The 27,081-nt window shown below is 36.9% G+C and overlaps 1 protein-coding gene across 1 annotated transcript in view; it reads right to left on the minus strand.

Annotated features, from left to right (window-relative positions):
* AQR (aquarius intron-binding spliceosomal factor) overlaps positions 1–25,662 on the minus strand; it is a 62,600-nt gene extending 36,938 nt beyond the window's left edge. Inside the window, exons 1-17 of the mRNA XM_026093924.2 lie at positions 25,331–25,662; positions 24,023–24,079; positions 22,818–22,858; positions 21,792–21,827; positions 19,123–19,243; positions 17,635–17,775; positions 15,959–16,027; positions 14,170–14,270; positions 13,401–13,477; positions 11,931–11,995; positions 9,832–9,948; positions 8,731–8,844; positions 7,730–7,833; positions 6,772–6,874; positions 5,582–5,702; positions 2,173–2,314; positions 1,263–1,441 (exon numbers count right to left, since the gene is read on the minus strand). Of these exons, the coding sequence (XP_025949709.2) occupies positions 1,263–1,441; positions 2,173–2,314; positions 5,582–5,702; positions 6,772–6,874; positions 7,730–7,833; positions 8,731–8,844; positions 9,832–9,948; positions 11,931–11,995; positions 13,401–13,477; positions 14,170–14,270; positions 15,959–16,027; positions 17,635–17,775; positions 19,123–19,243; positions 21,792–21,827; positions 22,818–22,858; positions 24,023–24,079; positions 25,331–25,414 (1,672 nt within the window). The 5' untranslated portion in view covers positions 25,415–25,662. The remainder of the gene's footprint in view (positions 1–1,262; positions 1,442–2,172; positions 2,315–5,581; positions 5,703–6,771; positions 6,875–7,729; positions 7,834–8,730; positions 8,845–9,831; positions 9,949–11,930; positions 11,996–13,400; positions 13,478–14,169; positions 14,271–15,958; positions 16,028–17,634; positions 17,776–19,122; positions 19,244–21,791; positions 21,828–22,817; positions 22,859–24,022; positions 24,080–25,330) is intronic.
* Positions 25,663–27,081: the final 1,419 nt, after the last annotated feature.

Below are 27,081 nucleotides of genomic sequence, written 5' to 3' on the forward strand. Positions count from 1 at the left end.
GAGGAGGACAGATAATAAAGGAATATCACCTGCTATAAACCTGAACACAGTGTTGAAGTATACGAGAAGGCAATGTATTTTCAAAATAATTTAAAAGTGAATGAAAATAAAAAATGATTTATAACAAAGATACTTCCTTATACAGGGACAAACACAAAAAGAAGTGGGAGGTATTGGACAAAACTGTTTAACACCAGTTTCTGTGATGAACTACAGAAAGACGATATACTAAGAGACAGGAAAAGGCTAAGAACAGAACTGCAGAACGTATTCTAAAAAAACTGCAGGTAGCAGGGATTTGTCCAAAGTTCAACACAAATCCTTTAAATGCTCTGAAAACGTGTAAAAAGCTGGATGCGAAATGACATTCAGATCCAAGATCACTTCACTACCATTAAAGCTGATGGTTCATTGATTGAAGACATCTGAAAGTTTACAAAACTTGCTGTCACCTACCTTTGATAAAGTCAACTAATATCTTCCATCTGGTATCAATATTCCTAGCATTACTAATGAGAAACTATGTGAATAGAAATCTACATTCCCAAACTGTATCTGCTTATCTATTTATGACATGTTCCAGCTTTAGCATTTGTGCTATGTGACCTATAATCATACTATGCAACTCTAGCACTTTTAACAGGTTTCCTCTAACAAAAGAGAGGGGAGTGACATTTACTGATAATCCAAGCACAAGTACATGCTTCTAAGCCACTTGCCAACAAGGTCAACCAAAGTTCAGAACCCCAAGCAAAAAAGTATCACCTGAGGATACTTCTAAGAAACACAGTATTTGGTACAGTCAGCATTTCCTGACAACATTCAAACGCACTGAAAATCACTAAAAACCACTGGTTTGAATTAAATCAAAAAATCTGTCTTCACTACTTGTACATGAAACAGATCACACATTCCCCACTACCCTCCCAGTGGGACATTACTAGCATGCACATTAATTTCATATGCTAAATTACCTTTCCATTTTCCATTTAAGAGGTAGAATTTTACAGTTACACACTAAATGACATCTGTGTGAAACAGTACATTCTCTCCCAGTGGAGTGGTAAGTACTTCAATCATCTTAAACTTTATTATAGGAAAGTCTAGTTTTCTTAGATTTGGAATTTGAATAATTTAAACAGCACAATAAAATTGGCAAATCTGCATCTCAGATCTAAAACCTTTCCTACAAACAAAATTACGTAAGAAGGTATTTTGATGAACACCCACTTCAAGAACCTTATTTCACAGAACACAAGTACCTTCCCATTCATCTTTGATGTTATCACGGACATTCAAATTAATTGTGACATCTGCTCGTACTCGCATAGGCCAGTTTTCACCAATATTGGGCTTTGCCACCTCAACCACTGTGAAAGAGACAATGGGTTGCGCCATCCTAGCCCATCCACCAAAGACCACACCTCCATATTCTGATAGCCTAAAGAAAAAAAAAAGTTTTGCTAGATCAGTTCTTTTTTTAAATTGTGAAATAATTTACCTCAGACAGCTCTAAGAAAAAAGTAGAAGTCTTAATTTTACATGCTAGTGAACTAGCTTTGTATCATCTTTCATTTTAGGACTGAGGCATAACATGAACAGACTTACTTTCGCCTTTCAAAAAACGACAGCAACTCATGCTGGCATTATTAAAAAAAATATCAAAGTCAGAGAGAGGTGAAGAAACAGGCAAGATGATAACAAAAAGCAACTACTGAATATAAGAGAGATCATACCAAATGACCCCCTAGAAATCTAAAGAGGCTCAGAATGTAACAGGTGGCAAATTCAAGAATACTCAGTAATACCTCTCATGTAACAGACAAAATGGCCATAAACTTTCCAGATTCCACATAAGTCAGTCGAGGCTCAGTACTTTTAGGGATCTAACTCATCTTTGTCAATACAGCGAAGGTTGTTTGTTAGCACCCAACATAATGTCTTAACATTTCTACAGGGATGCATATCAACACACACCTGCAGAATCACCTCCCAGGAGGGCAGCACCTTATGAAAGAAATTAGTATAAAATATAGTACCTTTATAATCATGTAAAACAGGCTAATTGTTATACATTTAAGTATACACACAACATCAGTTGTACATTTTCAAATGTGCTTTCATTACAATTTAAGTTGAGCTGACTGTTTTGTGTCAGTTAATAAATATTACCATGGTTTCATCCTACTGAGGCTATCTTCAATGTCCTGTCTGATCTCATAAGTAGATTCTAACCGGAAGAGGTTGAAGTTCCTCAGCAGGTAGTCGTGAAGAGTCAGAAACTGTAAATTCAGTTTGGGAAGTGCGAGACAACCTGGGGCAGGGAAGAAGTGTAGGAGATACTGATATGCAGATATGGAGGAGATATTTGACCAATGAACAGAAAGAAGAGTTAGTGTATTGATTCTATATATTAGTAAACACATAAATACATCATTCTACAACTTTCCTTTTATACACACACTTAAAAAAGCAAAAAAAAAAAAAAAAAAAAAAAAAAAAAAAAAAAAAAAAAAAGCATGCACACACTGTTTTCTCCTCTCTCTTCCCCAAATTTTTGATTTAATGTTTAATTAAAGGCGCTTGCAGTCTTTCTGGCAATAACACACCTAACTATTTAAAGACTGAATCCTTTACCATCTACAGGCTACCACCAAACTGGTTTTATACAAATCAAACACGGGACAAAGTAATAGTATCTTGTGAATTCAACGTTTAAGCCAGCAATTAATAAGGATAGAAGACTCATTAACTAATAAAAAACAGTGCACTATTCAATAATTTGCCAATTCCAATCCTTTATGTTTATTAGCAGCCACAAAACCATCAATGTAGACAGAAGTTTTAAGCCAAGAAAGTAATTTTTAATACATAACTTTCCTTAAAAATTTCTGTTACTGATTATAGACTTTTCAGGGAGAAGAATAGGAAGAATGGATTTAACTGATCAAGGAGTATTAACACACCTAGTCAGGTCCCATAACTCCTTAGACAGCTTTAGGATAGTCTTAGATGTGAGCCTGCCACAATAACAATTCATGTATGTTACTCACATAACCTTACTGGACCACTGTTACAGTTTCACACCTATGCTTGAGACCTGTGAAGGGTTAAGGCTTTTATAACGTGCAGCATTATCCTTGAATCCTTTCACTGGTATACAGGCTATAAAACTGGCTTTCACATGCACTGAGATATATTTTCAGTGAAGAAAGGTGATAGAACACAATAATTTGAAAGGCACATGGTGATAAAATACTTTAACACATTTTCCAACACCAAGAAACAAACCTGTCCTGTAAAGCTAGTCATATGCACACAGGGCAGGACCAGAAGCAACACATCTTAGGGCTGCGCAACATTTCTTATCAGAGAGAGATATCCTTCCTCCCCCATTTTTTAAAAGAAAAGAGAAACTATACTTCTATCTTCCTTGGACTGAACTGCTCTTATTTAAATTTCAGATCAAAACAAGTTAGCTGCTTTTGAAAATACAGAAAAAAACCCCAACAACACGAAAACAAAGCGCACGTGCTCTGATGGCCTTTGGAGTAGTATATACTCTTGACCTCAATGTCTAGTTCTACTAGCACTCATCTCCCTTAAAAATCTACAGTATGATTTTTTTTGAAAAAAGGTTGAATTTTCATACGCTTAATAGAGACAAGCCAGAATTAACGACAGACTTCCTACATATAGCCACAGCAAGAATGCTCTATGCTCACTGTATTTTCTCTGAAATTACAATCCTACCCAAAAAAAAAAAAGTGTAGACATTTTTTTTCCTACTGACTGCACAACTTCCTTCTTGGTACCAAGCACTCTTGTAGAGAAACATGAGCCAGAGACAGGAAAGCAGGGCTAGAGAATATATGAAAATTAAAAAAGGAAATTGTAAACTGAGACTGAGAGAAGCAGAATAGAGAATACTTGTAACAGTTTGACAGCAAGAGAAACACCTCACAGGAGCACTATCAATACACAGATAACGATAAAAAGTAAGTTCACATCAGGAGGAGGAAATGTTTCCACCAGCTGTTACTTGCTAAAATTACAGCATTTCACCATTATTAAAACTTATTTAAATCATTAAAACAATTCACAAAAGAGCACAGAAACAGCTGTTGTAACTAACCACTCTCACTTTTTGCCCACAGCAATTATATATATATTATGATGAATATATTTGGCTAATAAAAGACAAAATATGCACACAGTGCATGCTTTCCAATACAGTCAGAATGACAGTATAGCTACTTCAACTTGTATTTAAGAATTAGAATGTTTTATAACATTAAAACAACCAGTGTTAACTGTTCACTGAAGGGGGAAAAAAATTAACAAAAATTAATTTCCCAAAACATTACAATCACCCTGATCCTTTTAGTTTTTTAAGAATAAGCCCTAACAGAAAACTTATTATTCAGAAAAATCTGAACCACCTTTAAATTATTCCCATGATACTGAAATGCACCACTTATATACTTTATCTATTCTTGGTCAGATCTCTAGGTAACATTTACATGACTGTTTGTAAAAAGATCCTTTGTTGTCCATCCCCTCTGCTTTTTCTAAAGAGAACAAATTTCAAAAATATCTCTGTTAGTATTAATACTGTTCACAGAAAAAACATCCAAGAAACTAATTTATGCTAAGCAGCTGAGCTTAAGACTTATAACACATCAACACAAAAAACTCTGAACCAAAAACAGATGGAGGAAAGAACAGAATAGAATACTCACTGCTCAAACCAGAAACATAATTTGTACTATGCTTTGAATATGGATTCATTGATATGCATTGTAACATGGAATTTTCATGTTCCAAATCAAAATTTTCATGCAACAATTTTTAAAAGTACAACAGTCTTAAAAGAACTGGACAAAATACATATGCTGTTTACTGCAAAGTTACAAATTATCTAATTCCTTCAGTTTGCTTTCTTGATTATAAGCACATTGACCAGTTACACTAGGTTCTGAATTTACAGTGCATGTGCTACCTTTCAGTGACTAGGGATATACTCTTGCCCTGAAACAAAAGAGTGAGATAATTAGTGGTAATTTTCTCCTACTACTACTTGGTTTGGTTTTTTTTTTTTTTTTTTTTAAAAAAAAAGTCTTTAAAGTCTTTAAAAAGTCTTTAAAAAGTCTTTCTTGAACTTACTTAAGAGCAAAGCATGCACGACAGCTGTTGCACTGCACCTTTATAACCTGATTCACCTCAGAGTAACTTCCTGTGCAGCAACTGGTGGTAGTAGCATGTCTGTTACCCAGATTAGGAGTAAATAAATGGCTTTGTAGAAATAAAGACTTTGGATTTTTGCTTTTAAATCCACTATTAATTTGCTAACAATTTAAACTCAATGTTCTTGAGTCACAATCTAAACAAGAATCTTGAAGCTGACCTTTCCCTAAAACACTGAAAGATGCTTAATTACTACATATAAGTTCTAAAGACAGAATGAACACAGACATCAGAACTGTTTATTTTTAGCATTTACACTCCAGCACTCAAAGCTGTAAAACCATTCAAAATTCAATTTGAGTGAAATACAAATTCACTGAACCACTAATCATACCTTCTCCAGAATAATACTCAGTTGGGACAATATTTTCATCCCAAATAATCTTCTCCGTGGGATAGAGAGGCATCTGATTGAGCTGCTGAATTTGAGATATTCGTCGCTCGTGACGGGAAACCTAGAGAAGAAAAGATGCATTTAAAACGAACATAAGTCAAAATGGGACTATAAAGCTGTCTTTCATAAACTCATATTAATACACTAGACTGCTGGTGATTATGTACAAATGGTCACTTGCCATTTTCTTTGTTTTAAAAAAGCTTTCTTTTCTATTAATTACAACTGAGCCATCCAGTGACATCAAAAGATTAACAAGTATATAGTCTAAGTAATCAGTCACAGTTCTAGCATCCAATTATTTGCTACCCAACTGACCAAAAATTGCACAAAAGAGCTGAAAATATTCAGTCAAGGCTTAGTAGATAATTGACTTAAAATTTTCCAGTAAACAGATACTCTCTTCAATAGTTAACTGTAACACTGTCCATCCAGCAATAGCTGGTCTTAACTCCTTATCTGGGAGAAGAAAAAATCCAATACTGCAGTATGCTATCTGAACAAATGTTTCCTCAGTGTATCTGTAAATATATTACAAAATAACTAAACCTGAGGAAATTATCTAAACATTTTTAAAGAAAGCAGCAATGGCAAAATAAGTCAACGAAAAGGATCTAAAAAACAGTTATGCTATCCTAATATTGATATCAATTTAGAAGCCTACAGTAATGTTGCTATATTCTGAATATCTGAAAAGAAAACATTATGTGCAAAGGGGATTTAAAATAGCCTTTAGGACCCAAACAGACTCTGAATAGCTAGCTCTGTGTTAGCAATACTTTAAAACAGAAAAAAACAGGTAACTACATATACAGCAACAATTTTTCCAGACGGTCTCAAACACTGCTGCTGGGATTCTGCTGATCAACACTTACAGTTACCTCACACATACACACAGTAGCTTCTCAGGGATGCTACATTTATAAATCAACAGTTTCAAATAGCTAATTTATCATTTGATTTTAAACGCTACCTTAGAATTCAAACTACTGCCCTAACACTGCTGTGGCTCACAAGTGGTCCAACAAAAGGTCCTAACTGGGTATTTTACTACACTATAGTTGCTAAACTAAGCTGTGATCTTGAGTTTGCAGAAGAAAAAATACAAGCAATATTAATTATGGTTTTACCAGCAACTCCAGCAGAAACTCCTTTTCATAGCTTGTGTCTACTCCCTCAGGAAGAGGTGGTAGTAAGCAAAGGTATGATGCCACCTGGTGGAGCATATTTGAGCTGCACAGTAGAAGGAAAAACAGACTGTCAACTTTTATACCGAACCCAAAGAAAGAGAGGTCATGGGTAACATTTTTATTTTAAAAGTACAATTACGAATTTCATCAAAGAGCAACAATTCAAGTCCAGTATTTTAAGCAAAGTTTGAAACAATTACTTAAAATATTTCTTTCTGGAAAGAGTTACAAAGTGCTCTAGGGAATGAACTGTTCCATGGGCCAAGTGTGTTCAGCTATAGCTCTCAGCTGAGCCACTCATCCACAGAAACCACACAAAGGTGTGTAAGTTTTTGTTTTAGGACTTGAATCTGTAAACAGAACTAGAGACTGGGTGCTTCCTTCCCTCGCAGAGCACACCTTGCCTCTGTCAAAATATGGACTATTACCCTATTAATCACAGCATCACAATAAAGTACAATCAATACTGTACAGTCAATACAGTAGTACAGATATATGATTTCTGTTATAGATTGGTAGATAGCAAGAAATAAAACATTTTTAGAAAGTTTTAAGGTTAATGACTATAAGGTAATTACTGCTGAAATTACTTCAAGCAGCTAGCTACTTTCCAGAAAATCAATGCTTTCTCACATTCATTAGAAAAAAGGAAAATAATGATTTTTTTTTTTTTTTTTTTTTAAGATTGGAATTAGACTGTTCACTACTAGTTTCTCCCAGTGGATCCAAGCTCTCTCTTTTTCCATATTTCAACAGACAAAGACACAAAAAAGAATAAATATGAACTGGTCTTAATGGCATGAGAAGTCAGAAACAAAAAGGTTAGAAATTTGTTAAATTAAAACACAGTGAAACAAAAAATTTCAGTTTTATGTTAAATTTCGCTTTGATGACTTACCTGAGGGGTCCAAATAACTTCACCAGTGAATCACGAGCATCTACTGCAGCTACATTTGAGAGTGCAAAGTCATATAACTCTGGGAAATGTGCAAATGCTGCTCTCTAGAAAACATCCACCCCAAAAAAATTAATTTAAGTATATTAATGAAAAAATTTAATAACAATCTAAACATTTACACATGAGCACAGGTTCCTCTGATTCACAGCACATAGCATCCTGTGGACACAACCAGAATAGAAATAAAAGCTAGAAGTGAAATCTCCGTTTTTCTTAGTTAGCACTACCTATTTATGACTCCTGTGCTTCAGACACATGTTATTTTTCTGAAATACCTCCCATCAGCATTTGCTATTTTTATCATTAAAACAAAAATGTAAGAGGACAGACATGTAACCTTGCAGACAACTAAGAATAAAAAGGAACAAGATTTACTTACCAAGATTCCTTGAATTTTGTTGTTAAAATTGATGTGAAAAATTTTGAAAAAGTGTAGCTATATCTTTATATGACTACAGGTGATACCAGACCTTGATTCTGTCTCCTTACGTACGAGGACTACTGCTACTGTACGTGTATACCGATTTTGAAGAAATGGTGCCACCTACTGCATAACCGTAAATTAAATCTTTATCGCACTTATTTTTCCCTTGACTAGATTTAGTGGGAGCAGCCCATCTTGAATTAAAATGACAACATCAAACCAAATGGGTTTTATTTTGCTAGGGCAGATTACAGGGCTACTGATCCTGACTGTCACTTTATTAGGTCCTCTATATTGGCTATTTATTTTTACTTTATCCACATACATAACATGAAGTATTAATGAAGTCTTCAATACAGTTTAGAAAAGTCAAGTTAAAACTATTCCTGTAACTCAACAGGAAAAATGATGGGTTTGCTTTTGGAAATAACTTAACCCACATTCTAGCTGCAGATTAGGTTAAAAGAAAGCAAAACTACACCCCTTCTCTCCCCTGAACTCTTCAATGTCTGCCTACCTGTAAAGATGTAATTCTGTCATAGTGAATTGTTGTCATCTCATTCTCTGTCAAAGCATTTCCAGTCTGATCATTGATTTCGAAGCCAGTGTAGAATTTAAGCATATCTAAAAGCTGAGACATCATGCATATAAATTAGTGGATCCAGAGTCAGACAGACACCCTACTGCAAACAAAAACCCAATTCAACAGGAAAAGTCTGGGCATCATGCACAAAGAACAGCTCCTCAAAGCACTCAAAGAAACAGGCTAAAGAGTTGTATCTGTGTTTTATTTTTGGTTGATGCACAGAACAATTTTGTTTAGAAATCTCATCTAGAATTCAAAGAGATCATATCACAGCCCACAACCAGAGCAGTTTCTTTCAGATAGCAAGACTTGAAACTGAAATAACTACACTGCTTAGATAACCTAGACAGGAGTTCGCAAGGACACTGAACCAAACTTACAGCTCGCTGCTAGCAAAAGGGAGAGGTCTTGCTCCCTCCTGCCCTCTCATGTGCCACCTCTGGAATTCTTCCTACCTTTCCATGAAGTTATTTAACTCAGAAAAGGAAGAAAACTATTCAGATGTATTGCTGCCTTTGTGTTCCATCAATACCGATCCCTGGAGAGATTCAAAAAGTACCAGAGATGGGAGACAGTAAGTAACAGGAACAAGCAGCTGGGAAGCAGGAATGGGAAGAGACTTTCAGGTCCTGCCATAAAACCAACTTACTGTCTATGACTGAGTAAGCTAAAGGACAGTAATGAAAAACAGCTGCATTGTAGAACAGTCTGAGGTCAAAATGAGGGAGGGAGAAAATGCATCAGTGACATGACTTCTGCTATATGTGGGGTAGAGCATGCCACTGACATTTTGCATTGTTTTCTGGATTGCATTTTTATAACCTGTTCAAAAACAGAGCCAGAAACAAAAAAGCAGACTCACGCACAGGCACGAAAAGACTACTGTCTTAAGAATTTAAATAAATGAGTAGTTTGCTTCCATCAAATGTTAATAAAAGCTTTCTTCTTAATAACAAAACATAAAACACAACAATGGCAACATTCAGAGTCACACGAGAGTGAAAAAGTATTTTCAACAACTTTGAATCTCACCTGGCAGAAGAGGTGACCCTCCTTTTCTCTCTTGGCAAGACTAGACAGGTAACAGTGAACAACAAGGTGGGAGTCATCTAACACTGTATTAAACCAGCGCCGTGTGGGAAGCAAGGCCTGGGATAAACAACCTCACATTAGTACAAGCAATTCTTCAAAATCTTGGAAAAATATGAGAAATCAGGATTTCTATTTCAAGAAGGCAGATCAAGACAGATTGCTGCAAGTTATCCAATACCCTCAGAGAGGTCCTCATACTAAAGCAGCATTTACCTGTGCAAGGACATGATGCTATGCAGACAGGTCACTGTGACCACAGCCTTTATAGTACTGGGAATATAGCACAAACTTGTCATTATTAAGATCGTACTCTGCTAGTAACGAAAGTAGTAAATTAAATAAAGCAACTGTTCTACGATTAAGCATATACCTATTATGTGCGCTACAAGGTATGTCAAACTGCTGCAATATTGTTTTAAATGTATGTGTTCCTACACTCATTTCATTCATTTTAAACTTGTCTTTCTCATGACAGAGAACAGTGTCTTTCTTCTAACTATGGTATGGTATCTTTATTCTTTTTAAGACACTCAGAGTAGATTTCAGAAATTTTCAAATCTGAATTATAAACCTATAAAAGTTTTTTAAACAAAACCAAAAAAACCCCCCAACAAACTTACACCACTTCATGTTTATGTAAACAGTTTAAGCTCCTACGTGTGGAAACTGTTTAACAGCACACAGCAGTACATCTTAACAGTTCATGAGAAAAGTGAAGCTAGTTGTTCTCAATGGAAACTACAGATTGAATTTAGAAAGCCAAAAAGCATTAACATGGTGCTAAGATCTAAGACCAAAAAAAAAGGTGTCTGTAGTAGAGAATGTTAGTTGCCACGCATAATCATTACAAAAAAAATGAACTCAAAGAGTACAAGAGCTTTCCTTGAAGTCATTCCTTTCAAATGATCAAATTAATTAGTTTTGATTGCAGTGTATATAATTTAACACGAATCAGAAATATTCTGAATAAAAGGCCTCAACATGTGTAAAAATAACCCATTAACACAAAACATTGAGGCAGAAAGACTTGGTTTTATAGCTAGTTTTCCCACTTGCTTGTTCCAGTCATTACAACAAGCTTCATAAACTCCAAATTCTAATCCTGTAATACCTAGTGAGAACTGATACTAAATGTACTGTCTTTAAGCATACTTTCTGACATTCAAATTATCAATTTAACACCAAATATATCTTTTCTCTTATAAGGAGCATATTATGTCCATAAGACAAGGAGCTCTAATTTAAAGAATCCTTTCTACTACTATTACAACCACACACTATTCAAGGGATTTAGCAAAGGACAGTTAGCCTGCATGAGTTCAAGAACAAGCTATTTTAAATCCCCTGTACTTACTGTTGCACTAAATTCTGTTCTATTTCAGCTTATTAAGCTGAAATAATTTAAAATAAACTGCTACTCATGAGAGAAATTATTAATTAATGTCTGTTCTTTTTTTAATTCTGGTGCTGTGAAGTTTAAAACTGTCCCATTTTCTCAGTACCTGAATGTAAATCTCACAAAATCTCACTTGGCCTCCTCATTATTCTGTAACAAACCTAGATCACCAGAACCGTCCTTTTTAAATAATGAAATAACTAGAAATAGTTTGGACTTAAGAATGACTTATGCCTCCTGAGGCTATAACCCACAACACAAAAAATACTTTAAGTGGTCTATTATGCATTAGGAGCAATACTACCAGATTAATCCAAATGGATTAAAACTTTACATATTCTCATTAATTGCCAGAATTATTACTACTACTCTCACCAACAAAATCTTCCTCATTGAGCAATTTATGATCACAGCTTTCACTAGTAGTTTATCTGACTTATAAACATTACTACTCAGTTCCCAAAGTGTCTCTATGGCTATAATCTTCTATTTAGAAATAGAAAATCAGTATTAAATGACAATATACATAACTGCAACATAACCACCTGCTACCTGGAATAAAATTGCAACAGTGCGAATAATACTTGATGCATGTAAAACAGAACAGACCTAGAAACAGGTTATAAATAATTTTGCAACTTACCTCAAGATCTATCATGAGTTCAATGAACCTCTCACAATAGTGAACTTTGTCCATAGAAATAGGACCTAGAAAGAAATTAAAAACAAACAAACTAGCAAACTGCAACTGATCCACACCACACTATATTTGTATTTGAACTGTTCTTAAAAAATAAAATAAATGCTGCTAATAGATCAGAATTAGCTTTAATAAGATTAGAAAATTTACTAGCACACTTTTCTCTTATTCTGAAATAATTCTTTCCTTAATTCCAAACCAGAAGATTTTTGTATGCAAGACAGTAATGGAATTAGACTTTCAGAAATGATTTTATTCACTCTGAAACAGACAACCAATCTAACATAAAAGGTTGGCTTCAACAAAACACCAATGGCCTGCTATCCGTGAATGCTAAGTTTCTTAAAAACATTTCACTCTGGGCACCCAAAAACATCTGTTCACTTTTGTGTATACCTTGGCTGTAGCTTTTAAAAGGCCTCTGCAATATTTAAAAGTGATTAAAGGTGAATCAGGTGGACCAATTTATTTTGCATTCTAACGGACTGGCTGTGTGCATGGTCAGGTAAAGTGTGATAACTTTAAACCACTGTAAGCTCATAAAAAGCTCTCCTTGCTCCACTCTTCGGTTAAAATAGCTGAGGTATGTATATAGCAAGTGTGGTCAATAGATGCTGAGTCGTCCCCCCCCAACACCACTGGACCTCCTAGGATTGTTAATGTATCTTCTTGTAAAACTGGCCTTGCATAACTGGGAAGGTGGAGGTAGGTATCCATTTTGAGGAAGTCACAACACACAGAATCTCCCCTTACAACTCAAGTAAGAGCTAAAGCTTGCTAAGAGTTTAAGAGCAAAAACAGAACTCCAGAAAGTGATTTCACCCGAACAATAGTGCACTGGTAGCATAATGTTTTTTTCCAAAAGGCTAACACCCTCCTGTACAAACACTTTTCCTGTCTAAATCAGGCAAGCATATAATTTTCCTGTCACAATGACGTATAAATAAAGAGCAGTCAAATCTTACAGAATTTCACTTTAAGGTTTTGTTCTTACCGTAATTCAACAGTACAGATATAAATGCATATCATAAGGCTATATTCTAACACCTGTTCAACAAAGCATCTAAACGTGCATTGAAATGCTTTAATGCTGTAAGAAAGGTGTAAGCAGATTATAATGAATATCGCTATTCAATTTTTTTTATTATTATTATTATTTTTTTTTTTTTTTAAGTCTGCAACTGAACAGAAGCAAAGGAGTTTTAAAGCAACCTTCTGCTATTTCAGTTTTAAAGCATATACAGACTTAAGTCCTAACTTTGACATCAGATCCATGGAAACAGACTTTCGCTAAAACCCCATTCAAATCATGTCTCCCACTCCAGGTTAGTATCCTAAGGAATAGTGCTTCCTCAACAAAAAAGAATTTACGCCATTAAAAAGACACAACAAAATAACATAAGCACCAGTTACCTGAGACAGGTATTGATTTTAGCACAGAAATGAATTTCTGAATAAGCTGTGAAAGAAATCTTCTCTCCTGATATGCTCTAAAATCAGATATATGACAAAAGAATTAATATCAATTAAAAGCAGACTAGAATTTTATCCTATCTTTTACTAGTACAAAGTTAACTGCATTAGAATTTATGCAAAGACAATCATTTGCTTTGAGGCCATACCTAAACTGTTTAGATCGTAATTTGCTCTTACCACTAAAGCAATCAGACTAGCATAGTCTACATTTTTAAATCACACACAGCACAAAGCTGACTACCCATGCTTCCATACAGTCAAAGAGAAGTATGCTACCTCTTACACCTTACCCACATAGCAGCACAAAAGTACTTGGAACAACTAACTTTAGTAAGACATACACAAGTTTATTCAAATAATGTATTAGCTATCTGCACACGAGTTAAACTTTTGGTAAAGGTCATGAAAAAAAATGCATGAGTAGCTATATAAACATTCTCCTGTGGCTTTCATCCTATAGCTTTAATATTGAGTATCATGAATTCACCAATCAAATAAAACATTAAGTTTTATCATAGTATTTTGCATAGACTCTTGGAAAGCAAAAGAGTTTCCATGAGACCACACACGATCAATCCCTCATTTGCCATTTTTAAGTTTGTTTTTTTTCAATAATACTTATTAATCATAAATTAAGCTTAGCTAAATTATAATGAATGCATGGAGTGCTTTTGATTTAACAGGAAAAGATTTTTCTGTAACGTACTGCATTCTTGTTTTCTCCTCCATTTTTTCATCATTTTTCTTTATTAGATTCCAGAATTTTCTTAGCTTTGGTGTCTTTTTCAGCTCTTGTTCCAGACGTTTCTGAAAAGGTAAAAATGTTATTCAGTCATTAAGAAACTTTGTTTCCACATGAGATGAAAGTGTAATCCAGTTTCCTTATTAAAAAAAGGAAAAATATATAACAACCTTAAATAAAGCTTTCTCAGACTAATCTCAACAGATAGCACTGTAGAACAAGAATGTAATACTGCTAGAGAGTACTCAAATATTCATTAGCCATAGCTAGATGGTCTACTGAGTTATTGGAACACTACTGTATTTCAAAATTAAACTTTTTAATGTAACAAATTTTAGAACACTTCAGCAATAAAGACACCTGGACTTTTAAAAACTTTTATATCTTTCAGCAGTTTAATAGAAACTCTATGGTTATGAAAGTAGTTACTTTTATATGGGTACTTTCCATTAAGTGGAAAGTGGAAATCCATTAAGTGATATGGAAAAACACGACATGAAATTTCACCCTATTTTTCTGCATTCATTCACAAAATGGCTCATGTGAACAAATGACATCAAATAATTTCTCCTGGAACTGAGGAAAAGATATTATCATACAGCCATAACTAGATCAAACTTATAAGAAAAAGTGAATTGCTTTGTATGAGGATCTGGAAAAATAGGCATAGAAGGAATTTATACAATTAAAGATTATATTCTTTTTAGCAATAACAAGCAGAAACAATATAAAAAAAACTCTAAGATATCTCATTTCACATTGCATCAACTCTACAAAATACACTTATGCCTTAAATTTGTATGTCTTCAATATACATATTCAAATTGTATGTAAAATGTTTTTAAAATTCAATTTATGGTATATTACATATAAATAACCATAATAAGAATCAAGTTGCATAGTTTCTTAAAGTGAGCAAACATCAGAATTAAGGTCATCCTTATTTCGATTAGGAAAGAGTATGCTGTGTGGTAAGGTAATGTAAACTACATCACCAAAAAGCATACAAAGGAATCGGAGCAACTGTACTCCGACATTTCTTAGTTTCAGTATGCTTAGACGTTGAAACCTCATTTCTTTCTTATGACCTAGATTTTAAGTCAAAGGAAATTAAAAATTGAATCTCCAGCACATGGAAACATACTGACTTGCACGTAGGCCTAACGCTGGGAAAAAATTTTCTGCCACAGGAAAGTTTCTGCTAACAAACAAAAGAGATTTATCTAGTAGGCTCACCCTAGAAATGATGACAAAATGAACTGTTTGTCACTCAGAGGCAGGGATTTTTGCACATAGAACAAGTACTGACATTTGATAATTCCAAATTCTAGTTCTGAGAAATGCTTATAGAAGTCACCGGTGCACCCAGCTCATTCTCACTCCCTCAGTCCCACCATATCAATCATTCTCAGCTGGCTTTTCTGTATTCCTCCCTTTCCTATTCCAGTGTTTTCCATTTCCACATAAGCTCTATTTCCAAGTCCCTGTGGTCCTGTAGCCTTGTCTATAAGTTACAAGCTTGGAGGAGCTATAAACAAAGCTAACGGGAAAACTTAAAACAACTGCAAATGAACAGGAATACAATTACACAGAAATTCACAACAAACTAAAAGGAGAATTTTACCAAGCACACAAAAATAGAAGCTCTTAGCAATGCAGGGAGCATATTAGCCTTCCCTAACAGCACAATTCACATTCCAAGTCTCACATATTGCCAAGATGATTGTTTGCCCATTTACAGTGTTATGCTTACAGGTTGTAGAGCCATCCACATCGGTAAGGAAATGAGCTGCTGCACCTGACCTCTGATCAAATCCACTTCCTGTTAGAAAGTTAGAGAGAAAGGTAACTTTCAAATATCTTTTCTCATGTGCCTGTCTTGCAAGTGTATTTTTTACAAAATAGATCAATGTGAATTACCCTATGAAAGGATATTTACATTGCTTTATTAGATTTCACAGATTTTCTAACAGGAAAATGCACGATACTGCTACCTGGTAACTCAAACTGCTGACGACTTTCCCATTTTGGGTTCCTTTCATGGATTCTGTCAGTCCTTAATACTTTGTCTGAGGTACCATTCATATAAGTGTTTTAGCAGAGAAACTGATGAGAACCAACATTACCTCTTCAGTCATTTCTCATTCTCACACTAAATGTTCTTACTCTTTTTTCTGTGTTCATTTTTACTCTGTCCTTTCTCTCTTGCTCTTCATTTATCAAGTTTCTCCACACAATCTATGGCCTTCCTATTATCTGAAATAATTCTGTTTTTCTATCTAATCCACCTACTGTCAACTGTTGTTTCAAATCTCCAACTCTGCCTAGGATCTCTGGCCATGAAGTTTCTTTCCTTCCTAATCTACTGAAAAACTTACACTAACATCCTAAGTATCACTTCATGGACAAATACTTCATCCTCAGCATTTTAAAACTTCACATGTTAATGCTCCTTATTTAAAACACTATTGTGACTATTCTCTTCCACATTTCACCAGTGAGTGTGGCTTCTAATAGCAGTTTGCTTTTACAAGGACTGTTATACTGGCTTCTGTATTGCATTATATAAGAAATGTGTTCTGCATGCAGGATTCCATAAAGCCACTATCAAACCTTCCTTTAAAATGAAGATCCATTGTACCATGACCACTATAGAAAATAATTCAATAACAACTCAGTAATAATAACCATACATAAGGTTCAGGTTGATTACTGGCTTCCAGAGTAATCGCTAATTGTTAAAATAAATCATATACTTTCATGATCTTTTTTTTGCAAGAAACTATTTTGTTCTTTATTTGTGCTGACCCTGATTTTAACTGATACATTCTGTGTGCTGCATAAAGGAAAAGCTCACTGTTAAGACAAGTAACAAAGCAAAGTTTCATATATCAGATACTTGTAAGTTATTTTCCAGACTTGCAAATCATGATCTACACTACGTTCAGTTTTTATCAAAGACTAAGAACGCACGACCTGGTCCAATGACTTCTTAGAACCAACTCAAAAGAAATGCAGAGAGATGTACTATCTAAACCTGGTTTTAAAAGTGAAACAACTACTGTCTCTCTCTCAATATTTAATGAAAATCATTTCATGCAATTTTCCAACCAAACTTGAAGAGCACAGTAGCAAGTATTCTGCTTTTAAGTGTAATATACTATCTTAATATAAATCTGAATATATGGCTTTAAATTGCACCTAGAAGCAAGTGTTGTTCCCTCCATTTCGAGTCTCTCACTTTTATGACCTTGTACCAGAGCAAAGCAAATGTGGTGACAGACACAACGCAAGAGTCAAAAAGAGGGGTAAAAGCCTTCTGCTACAAAATTCTTCTGAAAATTTGAAATTTTTTTGGTCTTTGGTTTCCTAAGAACAAGTTAATCAAACTACACACAGAACTGCACAGCCACTCTATCTTGAACATACCAAACTATTGAAGCAGTGATCAAGGAAAAGTAGGAGGACTGTCTGTTCATGTAGAGAGAATTCACTGTCATTTTCAACCAGCGATGCTTCCAGTATGCATTTGAAAAAGAAGGGAAAGTGTTCAGGCTTTTTTTTGAATGTCTAGGAATAGAAGAGGAAATTAATTTTGAGTCAAGCTGATAAAAATTATTTCAGTCTTCATTCATATAACATAGCTTAAGAACTTTAAATCCATTTAGATCTCAAAAAGGAGGAACTTTTTCATCTCTCTATTGTTTATCTTGGTCAGACAGCATAAACAAAACAAAGACTAAATATTCTCCTGACCAGGGATCTGCACATTATGGGAGAGCTCCTAGTAGAGTACTTCATTCTGCTTAGCCTCTAACACAGGTGACACACAGAAGAAATGGAACAAGAAGCACAAGTGGAGTGCACTGTGCTGTGGGAATGCTCAACTGGTGATCCCACAGAATTCCTGCAAGATGACACAGGTTAGAACAATTCCCCTAGACCCAAAAAATCAGGAAGCCTGGCAGATTTTGGACAAAATTATAGTGACTGTTCAATAACTGACAAAAGTGAGCAGGTAGAAACATCAGACATTAATTACAATTGTGGAACTCCCCCTTCAGCTATCTCAGCCAGAAAAAAAACATGGAGAATAACCACAGAGATAAAGCTATTTCACTACAAGGGCAGCCACCTGTCAAACACAAGATTTAGCTAAGCTGCTTCAAAGGTAACACGTACCTGTCATTTTGCTTCTAGTACCTACGTCATAACAAAAAAGCTGCAGAGATCTGTTCAGAAGATCACATGTACAAGTTACTAATCCTTTTTACTTTGCCACTACTGAAGCAATGGCAGTATTATCAGAGTAATCGATGCTTCTGAAGTAACGCTCATACAGAATTTCTACCTAGCCCATGTTGTAGAGCCTGTGAGAATTGGGCTGTTTGTAGAAACACTAAATTATTTTTAAACCTACTGTTAAATAAAACAATACACATAGAAGCCACATAAGACATTATTTTAGTATGAAATTTCATACAAGAAAGCTACAAAGTCACTCTTGCAGGTTTAAAGCAAGACACTATCAGATAAATAAAACATTAGACTTCCAGTGATACCTTCTTTCTTCCACAGATGTAATTTATTTTTTCAATTATTCCAGCAAAATAATGTCTCTCCAAATGCCAGACTTGCCAAGTGCCAAGAAAAGCAAATGCTGCTGATATGTAAGGGCATCACAGCAGAACAAAGGATTCACGCACCAAAAGGAATCAGGTGATCTTTCATCTGACCATTGCTTCCTCAGAAAAGAACATACTATTATTTAAAACACCATGGCAGAAATTCCAGCCAAGGTACCATTCACTTTTAACACTACAAGCTTTGCTACCTTCTGTCAGTTTAAGCGAGCATACTGCAAAAGCTGCAACTTGTGGATCAAAGTCAATTCTAGCTGTAATTGAAATTGGTTACCTCCCATGCAGGGACATTCTCTCTGAACTTCTCATTCACCATACAGCAGATTGACATTAAATATGCCTTACTGGACACCTCTGGAGAATAATTCATCCATAGGTAATTTTCAAGGTACTGGCTGTGAAGAGACAAAGAATATTTCATTAGTTTCTGCCACCCACATCATCTGTCACGCATTGGAAAAAGCAGTTATCCACAGGGTTTTCTTCCTCCTCCTCCTTAAATCCATCTTCATGATTTGTGAGTAGTTCCTGAAGTTACCTCTCATCTAGGTCACTGCAGCAAAACTTGTTAATGGCTGACTCAGATAACTGCTACGAGACAGATGAGTTTCTCATTAGGAAGACACACTGATCAGAAGGTTTTCACACGTAACAGGCAGACACAGTTCAGTACAAAGTCAGAACATGAATACATGTTGATTTTCCAGGAAGAAGAAAAACTTGTATGAAGAACGTCACATGCAGCATTTCCTTGTATAAGATGCAAATGTCAACTTTCTTAAGAGAAAATTTACAGCATACTATTTTACAGTATTTACATTATTACATACACTTTATTACAGAAAACTAAGAATCACTTAGAGAGATTTTATGCTTACAATCTTCATATAAAAGCAATAAAAATATTATCTCATAGCATAACTAAAAAGAAGCATTTATTATTAGGGGAGTGATTAAGTGATTTCAACAAGGCGAAAAGAAAAAAAGAAGAAGAAGAAAAAAAAAAGAATACTGTCCTTGACTGAGCAATGGATGTTCAAATCTCCTGCTCACCTGTGACTTCATAGGCAACTAAACTCAGGGAACAACTAGACTGGGAAACTGCAGCTTCCCAGCAATGAGAATTTTTTTCTTCATTAATATGACACTTTTTCATAGAAGAAAACTCTAATTTTAGAGTGCAGAGATGAGAGGAAATTTGGAGTGTCTCCATCCTTTAACGTCTTCTTGAACTACGCAGGATAGTTACTACTGAAGAGGCAATACATAAATCCATGATCTACAACGATGCACTTATGCCTTGTGCTAATTTAACATTTAACATCTTGCTGCCACCAGAAAGAGGAAGGTCCTGCTCCTTCCTAAAACTGAGGCTGCCCAGTCATTCTTCCCTCTTGACACTAGCTCTAACATTTGTTTGACTCCTCAAGAGCCAACTCAGTTTTCTAACATGGCTAAAATACCTATTTACTTTTTCCACAGCTTATTTTTCTGATACCTTGCAATAAGCTAGTTCGATCCTTTCAGGTAAGGTAAGTACCACAGACAGCAAAAGTAAGACAGTGAGAACAAGGCTGTAATCAGGAGCAAAGGACTCAGTAAGAGGCAGACACCCATTTCCAGGACCTCAGCCAGAATGTGTAGCTTCAGGTGGAGCTGAGGGAGTTTCACAGGTATGTATACAAAATGGAACACACAATACTTCCCAAGAGCTTACAGAACTGGGGAGAGCGCTTGGATCTTCAACAGGAGGGTAGGGGGGGAAAAAAAAAATCCCCAAAACTTTATACTTCATTTCACCCAAGAACTGAAACTTCAATACATTTTAATAATCTTATGCCCCCCCAAGTGAGCATAAAAGTACATGAGCTCTAATGAAATCTAAAGAATAGGGCAGGATCTCATGCGTGTGAAGATAGGAGAGTTTGAGACTGCAATAGGAACAGAGGGGGAAAAGAAAATGACTTACAGGACATATGGCAGTAGATGGGGCTATATACCAAAAAGTACTAGTTACATTCAATGCTGATACCATGAAGAAAGGATGTTCACAGAAAAGATTAAAATGCTAACCACACATTATTTCTCTGTATTGATATAAATTCCAGGACAGTCGTGCTATCAGCATGCCGCTTATTTGTGTCAAACTGTACTTTACATTCTCCCTTCCACCTTTTCCAATACTAAAGTATGAAAATATCAGTGTCACAAATGAAATACTTAAATGCTAAGTTTCTCCTACTTTTCAAATTAGTGGAACTACTTAAATATTTCAGCCTTTACAAAGAAAGAATCCATCCCAGCCAAATACCATCTTATTATATCTGCCCATAAGATTTGAGATAAAACTGAGCCAAATAAAATACTAATTATTGTGTTTGTAAATATGTAAATATTGCAAATATGTATTTTCTACAATTTTACATGTGCTTTATGATAAGTTCTTCCAGAAAAGTTTGAAGAAGTTGTAAGATACTTCGAAACAGATTTCCATTTCTTTTCTGGTGAAGAAAATTATAGTGATGCTGTTGCAGCAAAATTCTTTTTTTCTCCTTGCAGTAAGAGACTTAATATGAAAACATCCACTGACTTCAGTAAGTTCTGACTTCAGGCTTAATGATGCATCCTGAATTATGGATCCAAGTTTATCACCTGTTTCAGGCATATTAGGTTGTTCTTTGGTGCTGGGAATTCATTTACATTAGAAATTTAGTGGCACAAAGCAAGACCTTCAGAATGTTGTTATGCTTATGAAATTATTCCTTCCTCAAAGTAAGCTCTCCTCACCAAATTTCCCTAGGTACAAAATTTGAGGCTTTAGTATGTAGGAATGCACGAGTACACCACCTTCAAATTGATTCACTGTTCCGCACTCGTTTCTTATGTTTATTTTCACCTGTTGTGACAGAAAAATAACTTAAAATTTCACTCCAAATAGCTTACCTGAATTCAAGAAGCATTATCTTTCTAATAGCAAACCTAAAGAGGGGGGGGAGAAAAAAAAATCAGTTACCACAGAAAAAGAAAGCCTCTACATCTATCTTAGCTACATGGAAAATGGCTACCTTTTCCTTTATTCTGTTATATAATGAAACCTGTACCATTCATCTAGAAGGTTTTTTTTTTTCCCATACATTTTTATGCAAGAGCAAACACTTGAATGCAGAAGCAACTGGTGTAACTTCCACACTATAGAAGCTAGAAGTTCCTGTGTGTTCATTAAGCAATCAACAAGTTCACATAAATGAATCCATACAGATCTTTTAAGTATGAAGATACCACTTCCAACAGTCTTTAAGTCATAAATAAGCTGAGAGAGTGTTCTGGGAAAACTATGACTAGACACTTAATTGGTTCCCACATACTGGCTTATTACATAATGGTATCACTTCTTAGTCACTGCAAATGGAAGTTTGCTCTGATCCTGTATGGCAATTCTCAGATTACTTTCACAAAACGGTCATAAACTGAATTCTCTCCAGAGCCGAAACTTCCCCTGAAGAACTCCAAAGATAAACAGCTATGACTACAACTCTCTTCTCTGTATAGCAGCTGTAGGATACAGTTTATCTTGATTTTTTGTCTCCTTTTTCTAACACTGTAATTGAATGGAATGAGACTTGAGCAAAAAGCTAGGAGCGGCACACTCCTTAACTGATCTTTTCTATATTACCTTGGCGGCAAAAGAAGGGCCCAGCCTCTTCCTATGATCATGGTGACACAGTAACAGTTTAAGGAACCAAACAATTACATCCAACCCTCATATTTAAGAATAATGAGTTCATGCACTTCCTTTTGCCCCACTTTGTCTTTGAAATGACATATCACCGATTAAATGGCTCAAATGCACTTGAGTCATTTTCATCTGCTTTCACCATCTTAGTGTATTTTTAAGGAGTTCAATAAACCTTTAAAACCCACTTCAGTACAGATAACGTTGGAATACTTGTCTCTTAGTGACGTACTTACTTTGACCTGACAATTTCTTTTGCGTATACATCTTCAATAACCTATGGGAAAGAATATTTCAAAAAGAATTTTAAGAAGCTTACATATTTCATGAAATGATTAAAAATACATTCAAGTATTCTATGCACTCAAAGTTACTCTGAATTAGCTACTCTCTGCTTAATGCTATTTGGTCAAAAATGTCATAACAGATGTGTCTCAGCTCTGAGGAGACCAAAAACTCCACAGACACTTTCACTAAAAAAATTAATCAGCTAAGGGGAATAAAAACACACAATAAGACCTTCATTGAAGTTATTCAGAAGGAACAGCCTACATCTCACTGAAATTTAATACACAAATCAGATATGCAGACCTTTTTATTGTTAATCTTCGGTTAATTGCTGAATTTAAAGAATAGTCTTGAAGATTCAAGTTTGTATCACCCCAGTCATCAGTCGCCACTGTTTCTTGTAATTGACCAAATCCAGACTGTTCTATCTAGTTTTTCCAATAGGACTGAAAAAACTGCAGACAATTTATCTGCACTATCTGTTGCAACAGTCACACTCTGAGATCACATGTGCAGTCAGAGTTGTAATCTAGCTGCTCATCTACATTCTAGTTCTAACAATCACAGACACAAATATTACCACAAATACTATAAAGAAAGTAGATAAACTGAGGCAAGATAGGGAGGTTTAGCCAAATATCCACAAGGGAATGAAAACTAACATTTGAGAAGTCTGCACTACAGAAAACCAACAGAGAACCAAAACTATTAGGCCAAATTTTAAACATTCAGAACGAATGGTAACCAGAAGAACACCATTCGAGTTCTCTGATCAAAACCCTCTGAAGAGGTTTTTAAAAGGAACTCTTACAGTTCAGCATTACCTACATCTTTGGTCCTTCTTCGATTTCTAACAGTGCCCCCTTCTCAAACATCATCTACCCGCAGCTTCTCAGCTAAAATGAGCAGAACAAATAGCATGCAAAAGAACTGCATCGCTCTAGCACATCTTCAGAACAGTACCTATGTTTATAAAGCACAAACAACTTAAACAACAAAACAACTTATACTAATAGTTTGTTAAGCAACTGTTGACTTTCCAAGTAGTCTCTTACACCCTTACATAAAATAAGCATCAGTGGGGTTTAGCATAGCAGAAAAGCATTGCTTCTGATTCTTTTACAGCATGGTACAATATCAGTAAAAATTTTACCTTTGAATCAAAAGACAATTTTTTCTTCACATGAGGAGCCCAGTATTTATTTGCTAACTGTAAGAAAAAAGAGTTTGAAATAGGTTAAACAAATACATTTTCAGTTGTATATATGTTGTTCTACATAGAACTCTATGACACATCCAAATCCAAAACTTTTTTTCAGTAGTTTCTTGCTTAATTTCAACTTACGGTAACTACATATAACATTATGTTTTTCAACAATAATGACTTTCAACTGTTTAAGATTCTGTGCCTGAACATATCCAATAAAGGGGTGATTCCTCTAAAAATTTCAGCTGCATAGACTGCTGCATAATAAATACAAATTTGTTTTTCTTATATTTCGTCTAGCAAATCCCTGACAAATATACAATGATCTTTCAAGAGGCTGCAAACCCCAGGCTGAAAACCCTCTTTTGAAACAAGCAATCCCACAAAATAAGTCAGAAGATTTGACAGAACGCTAAGCGTGCACACTTCTGAATCAGACTAAGAAGCAGCCAGGCACTTGCAGCCAGACTCTTTTTTACACTACGCAAAGATTAGAAGAATTTGACCAAATGACTACAACCTACTGAAAAATTTCACAAAGAACTAAGGGCTATTTGTAAAAGTCCAATATTTTCAGGTTATTCACTGTAGTGATTCCCTTTGTTGCAGCAAAACTACTGAGCTATACTGCCAAGGGCTTCCTAACCATCTTTATTCAAACTTACATATGTGGTTGAAAAGGAAAGAAAGCAGTATTTTCAGCACACAAAAGAACACCTATATAAAATCACTTAAAACACTGAACAACAAGCAACTCTCTGCAGCTTTTTGTGTACATCCTCAGTTATTTTGTATTATAACAATCCTCATTTATTTTGCACTATTCCTACTTCTTTAAGTCTCTCTAGTCTGAAAACTCGTTGGGTGTACGCTCTACTCTATGCAACTCAGGTCTAAAAAATTACCTACTCACGACAAAGCCAGACCCTTTTCTTAACAGCGCAGGGCGCAAAGACCGCTTATACAGAAAGAGAGATCGCGGCCACCTGGGCCAACGAGGAAACACGCTCTGCAGACGCGGAAGGGAGCGGCGCGGCCTCACGGACACGCAGCCCGGCGCCGCAGCAGCCGCGCAACGGGCCGGGGGGGCTGGCAGAGCCGGGAGAGGGGGGCGCTCCGCCAGGCCGCCCGCCCCGAGGCCGCGCAGCCGCCGCCGCCCGCCTCGCGCGCAGCCCGGCCGTTACCGGCCCGTGGACGGCGCCGCGCGGCCCAGCTGGCTCCCGGGGCGCCTCACCACTCCCCCGCCCGCCTCACCTGGGTCACAAACTCTGCGTTGATCTGCGACACGGTGGGCGCCACGACCTTCTTCGGCGGCACCGAGGCCGCCGGTGCCGCCATCGTGCCACCAGCCCGCGCCGCCGCGCACACGCCGGGCCACCCCGCGGCCTCACCCCCCGCGTTTCCCGCGCGGGTGGCGCCGCCCTTCGCCGCGGTCCCCTCCTCCCCACGCCGTAGCCCAGGAACGGTCTAGTCCCGAACAGCGGCCCGGCCCGGCCCGGCCCCACCCGCCCGCGGGCCGCGCGCCCAGGGCACCGGAAGTTTGGGCAGAAACCGGAGCGGAAATAACCCCTGGGTGACGGGAGTGGGGAGCGCTTCCGGGGCACGGAGCGGGCTAGAGCGGCCTCGAAGGGCGGAGAGGGGACGGAGCTGCCTCCGGGCAGCGGGAGACCCTCGGGGATCCTCCAGGCGGGGGCGCCGCGGGGCCCTGCCGCGGGGAGGGAAGCTGCAGTGGGCGAGAGGCCAAGGGGCGGCGCATAAGGGAGAGCCGTAACGAGGCCGTGAGCCCCGGAGGCCAGGGCGCCCCTTTGGCCCCGCTGGGGCTCCTCGGGCAGCGGGCGGAGGGCCCCGTGGCATCGCCCCCCTCTGCTTTGCCCCATACGGGATGTAAATTGGTAGCTCTCAGCGCGCCATGGTGCGCATGTGTGTGGGAAATGCCTGTGCACGGGTTTTAGGCACGCCGATGAGATTAAATAGTCTGGGTGCTGCAGTACTTGGCCACGCATAGTGGTAATCCAGACTAACGTGTCCATATTTAACAGTCCCTGAAGTACTTCTGCCAGCACCAAAATGCAGGAAGAAAAGTCGGGAATGGAACACTGAAGAAGTTGGTCAAGGCTCTTGGGTGGTTATACTTACTCTTTTTTTCCTATGTGCTAGTGTTGTTTCTGTAACATAAATGGTAAATAATTATTCAAGAGAAGTAGCCAAAAGCTAGTTTGATAAAACCACAGTTCGTCGCTAAAGTACGAGGAAAGACTAATACAATGAAGTACAAAATGTTTCAAACAGTTCAGAGAGACACAGTGATTCAGGAACTGATTTGGAACTTGGAGGAGGGAACGGTCTGATTATCAACATTATGTGCTGCACCTTGTCATCTTACTGTTTCTGCCTCTTCCCTGTCCATTGTCTTAGTTGAAGGTGTTAATTCTCTGCCATTAGCGTTGCAGCTAATGATGCAGGTAATCTGTATGAGGCAGTAAGAAAGCTCCTCATTTTTTTTTCTTAGTTCTCTAGAGAGGCAATGGCAGTTTTACCCCTGTCCTCCTAGGTCGATAGGTATGTCTTTACTACATTTTCAGAGTCACTCTTAAGGCCTCTATGAAGGCCAGACTCGTGCTACATCCTCTCAATAGTGTTGCCACATGACTAGGCCTAGATGCAGGCAGAGGCTGTTCCCAGAAGCACATATGACCCAGTATATTAGTACATTGCCAGGAAAACCTGAAAAAGCTGTTCAAAAGACTGCCATCTCAAAAGATTAAGACAGAGGCACTTAAGAACACATCAAGCTTATGATTGCTTTTATGCCCTCTCTTCAAATGCTGTGTAAATATACCTAGTGACTACTGCTGTTACTGTTTTATTATTTAGAGTGAAGTTTTCAGTCCAAATACTATACAAGAGCTAATACGGAAAAGACCACCTGCTCTTATTAATTATCAAACAAATGTCACCAAGATCCACGCATGGCTGGATGTTGTTTGATATATGTATCTATAACA

This window comes from Dromaius novaehollandiae, chromosome 5, assembly GCF_036370855.1.
Source record: "Dromaius novaehollandiae isolate bDroNov1 chromosome 5, bDroNov1.hap1, whole genome shotgun sequence".
Classification (NCBI taxonomy): Eukaryota; Metazoa; Chordata; class Aves; order Casuariiformes; family Dromaiidae; genus Dromaius; species Dromaius novaehollandiae.